The sequence below is a fragment of the Nannochloropsis gaditana genome, assembly GCF_000240725.1.
Source record: "Nannochloropsis gaditana CCMP526 unplaced genomic scaffold scaffold341, whole genome shotgun sequence".
Classification (NCBI taxonomy): Eukaryota; class Eustigmatophyceae; order Eustigmatales; family Monodopsidaceae; genus Microchloropsis; species Microchloropsis gaditana.
The window spans coordinates 14,265-17,307 of NW_005803612.1; the positions used below are offsets into that span (position 1 = coordinate 14,265).

Genomic DNA, 3,043 nt, shown 5'->3' on the forward strand with positions numbered 1-3,043 from the left:
CACCCTTGCTTAGGACTCTTGGTAAAATACCAGCCTGCCAAGGCCAAGGGTGCCAAGGCCACTTTCCCTACGCTGGGGATATCGTCGATCAAATACCGACCCAGTTCTGTGCGGACCACGCCGGGGTGGCAACAGACGGCCAAAATCCGTTTGTCCAGCCCTTTCTCTGCCAATCGTCGGTGCAATTCCCGGGTGAATAAAATGTTGGCAAGTTTGCTCTGTCCGTACGCCTCCCATTTCTTGTACTCGCGCCGGAGATAATTGGGGTCTTGAGGATCGAGGCCCCCAAACCGGTGGGCTTCACTCGCCACGTTCACGATGCGGACTCCCTCCCGGGTGGATCCGCCCTTGAGCAACAGGTCGAAGAGACGGTTGGTCAGGTGGAAATGTCCGAGATGGTTCACGCCCAAGTGACGTTCGAAGCCGTCCTTGGTTCTCTCCAGGCGGCTAACCGCCATGACCCCGGCGTTGTTGATGAGCATGTCCACCCGATCCACCCGTTTGCCCAACTCCGTCGCGAAACGGTCGATGCTCTTTAAATCCGCCAGGTCCAACACGAGACTCTCCACCTGCGGGGGAGAATTGATGGCTTTCCTCCCACTGACGGGCGCGTCGGTTGCGGATGGGGGGGAGACGGCGTCGAGGATGTCTCGGACCGCCGTCTCTCCTTTCTCCGGATTGCGGCAAGCGATTAAGACCCGGGCGCCCATACTGGCCAGACGGATGGCCGTTTCTTTGCCAATTCCTGTGTTCCCACCCGTGATGACCGCCACCCTTCCCGCCAAATCCGGGTTTTCGTCGTACCGCCCGCCGTTGAACACCTGTTTGCCAATGTAGGCGACGGCCGCGTACCCCACCAGACGTAACGCCCCATCCCTCGAGAAGAGTTTTTGGGACCCCGCGGCCGAAAAAAGCCCTCCAGAGGAGTCATTTCCCTCCGGACTGCCCTCTTGGTGGCCGAAGAGCTCTCGCATGGACAAGAGACGTCGGCGCCCGTCCGCCGTATACCCATTCCGACGTACTTCCCGCACGCGTACCCTGGAAGAAGCCACATCGCGCCCGCCCTCCGCACCATTTGTCGCCCCGCCTCGCAGACTTGCCAGCAGCGGAGTGACGGGCCTTGCCATACTCATGCAGCCCGGAGAAAAGAGAGTGGGGACTACAAACCTGCTCCCTACCTTGGTAGCGCAGGACCCTACCCCTCCGCCGCCGTGGAAGGAGAAAGCTTTGGCTTGCACCAACACTGTACCAAGGGACAGGACTGCCAAAAGCATCCGCTCGATACCACGCTGGCGCCTGATTGAAGGCGTATTTGTCGAGATACTCATTGCAACCTAAGAGGGTGGGCTGATGAAGGGGAGGCAGGAGGTGAAAGTGGGTTTGGAGCAGTCTGTGTGTCTTGATCCAATTTTATCAAACGACGGACAATGCATCAGATCCCTCAGCAATGTCCTGCACGAAACATTGTGTTATGCGGGAAGTTCATAGTCTAAATGCATGCAGCGCATAGACAGAGCAAGCACACGGACATTGCTGACACAGGTGTCTTTGATCTGCTGACCTGTCCTTCGCGTACCCCCCCGTAGTAAGTGCCAGCCCCGTGGGGCTTTTTTAAAGTGATTTCTTCGCATTCCAGTCGATCATGGCCAGAGTTAGCTTGATAGTTACCTATATAGCTATCTAATCAGACAGAGGTAGTGATTCCTGCCTTACTAAGCTAATTTAGCGCTTGCCTCTCGCAGAACGTAGCAGGCAAGGTAAGTTATCCATCAGGGAAACAGTCTCTACTCTCGGACGATGCCCTCTTTTTTCCTTACACTTCAGATGTGGAGTCTGTCTTGGTAGAATGTCTGACAGGAGCTTTTCCGCGCAACAAAAATTCAAAAAGGAGAGCATCGAGGAAACCTGCTCCTCTTCAATGCATCAATATCACCAATAAAGCTGTTAGTATTAGGGTTAGGATTCCCTTACCCATCCTTACCACATGTAATTGGCGCAATGATAATAAAAGCAAATTCTTGAAAATGAAAAATTGGTCAACGTAGTTCACATGACTCTGCGTTTGCCGCATTCAGTGCTTTGGTGCTTCCTTCCATTTTATTCTCCGACGCACGCATCTCTTCTCCAAGTGCCTGCTTCACAACGCAACTTCGAGGAACCTTTCTCGATACCCTTTTTCTCTTTCTTGTCCGTCAAGCCGATGGCGGCTTTCAGCCCCTCCAAAACCTTCTTGGCAATGGGCACGGCATGTTGGGCCAATGTATGCATCTCCCCCACCGGGAAACCACCCCCAGCCCCTTTGTACAACCCGCAAATATGCCCTGTCTCATCCACTGCGACAGTCAAGCGTGCTTGAACCCCGCCTTCTGCCTCTTCCTCCGCCGCCGTGTCTACCACCACGAAGTTCCCGATACGGTTTAGGGTGATGCAGATGGGCAGGTTTTGCACGGGCAAAGGTTTCGCGTCCAGGATGTCGGTGGAGGACAGCTCGAAATCTTCGATGGGGTTGTTAGCCGAGTCCAGTCCACCGGAAATGGCGTCGACACCAGGCAACGCTGCGGTTCGCAAGGCGGCATAGGCCGCCAAAGAGACCGCATCCAAGATATTGCCCTGTCCCTCCAACACAATCACGTCGAGATATATGGTCCAGGCGTACTTCCCAGGAGTAATACACAATGCCTCCATGTCTAAGGCCCCAGACTCCACGAGAAAGGACTCAAATGCCGTGGTCAACTCCGCATTTAAATCCTCCACCTCCCGACCTGTCTCTTTATAAAGCAAAGCCAAAGGAGACACTTCCACATTCAACTCGAGCGTGCCGCACCTTGCTCGTTCGTATGAAGGTTGCGAAAGATCGGCTTTCACCACAGCCAAAACCTCCGTGGCGTCGTGACCTAGGATCACTCTGGCAGAGCCGTGGCTAGAGGGTACGACATCGACAGTGACGCTGATATCCCGATAATCGACGCGCCGACGTCCATCCGCCCTGACGTCTTGCTCCACGCCCGCTTCCATAAAAGCAAGCTCCGTGCGGGATCTTGCC

The 3,043-nt window shown here is 55.0% G+C and overlaps 1 protein-coding gene across 1 annotated transcript; it reads right to left on the reverse strand.

Annotated features, from left to right (window-relative positions):
• Positions 1 to 2,061: 2,061 nt before the first annotated feature.
• NGA_2122800 (exosome complex rna-binding protein rrp42) lies at positions 2,062 to 2,666 on the reverse strand (the record flags this gene model as incomplete). The annotated part of the gene is made up of 1 exon (XM_005854945.1): positions 2,062 to 2,666. A coding segment is annotated over one exon (569 nt), but the record flags the coding sequence as incomplete, so codon positions are not given.
• Between the last annotated feature and the right edge of the window lie 377 nt (positions 2,667 to 3,043).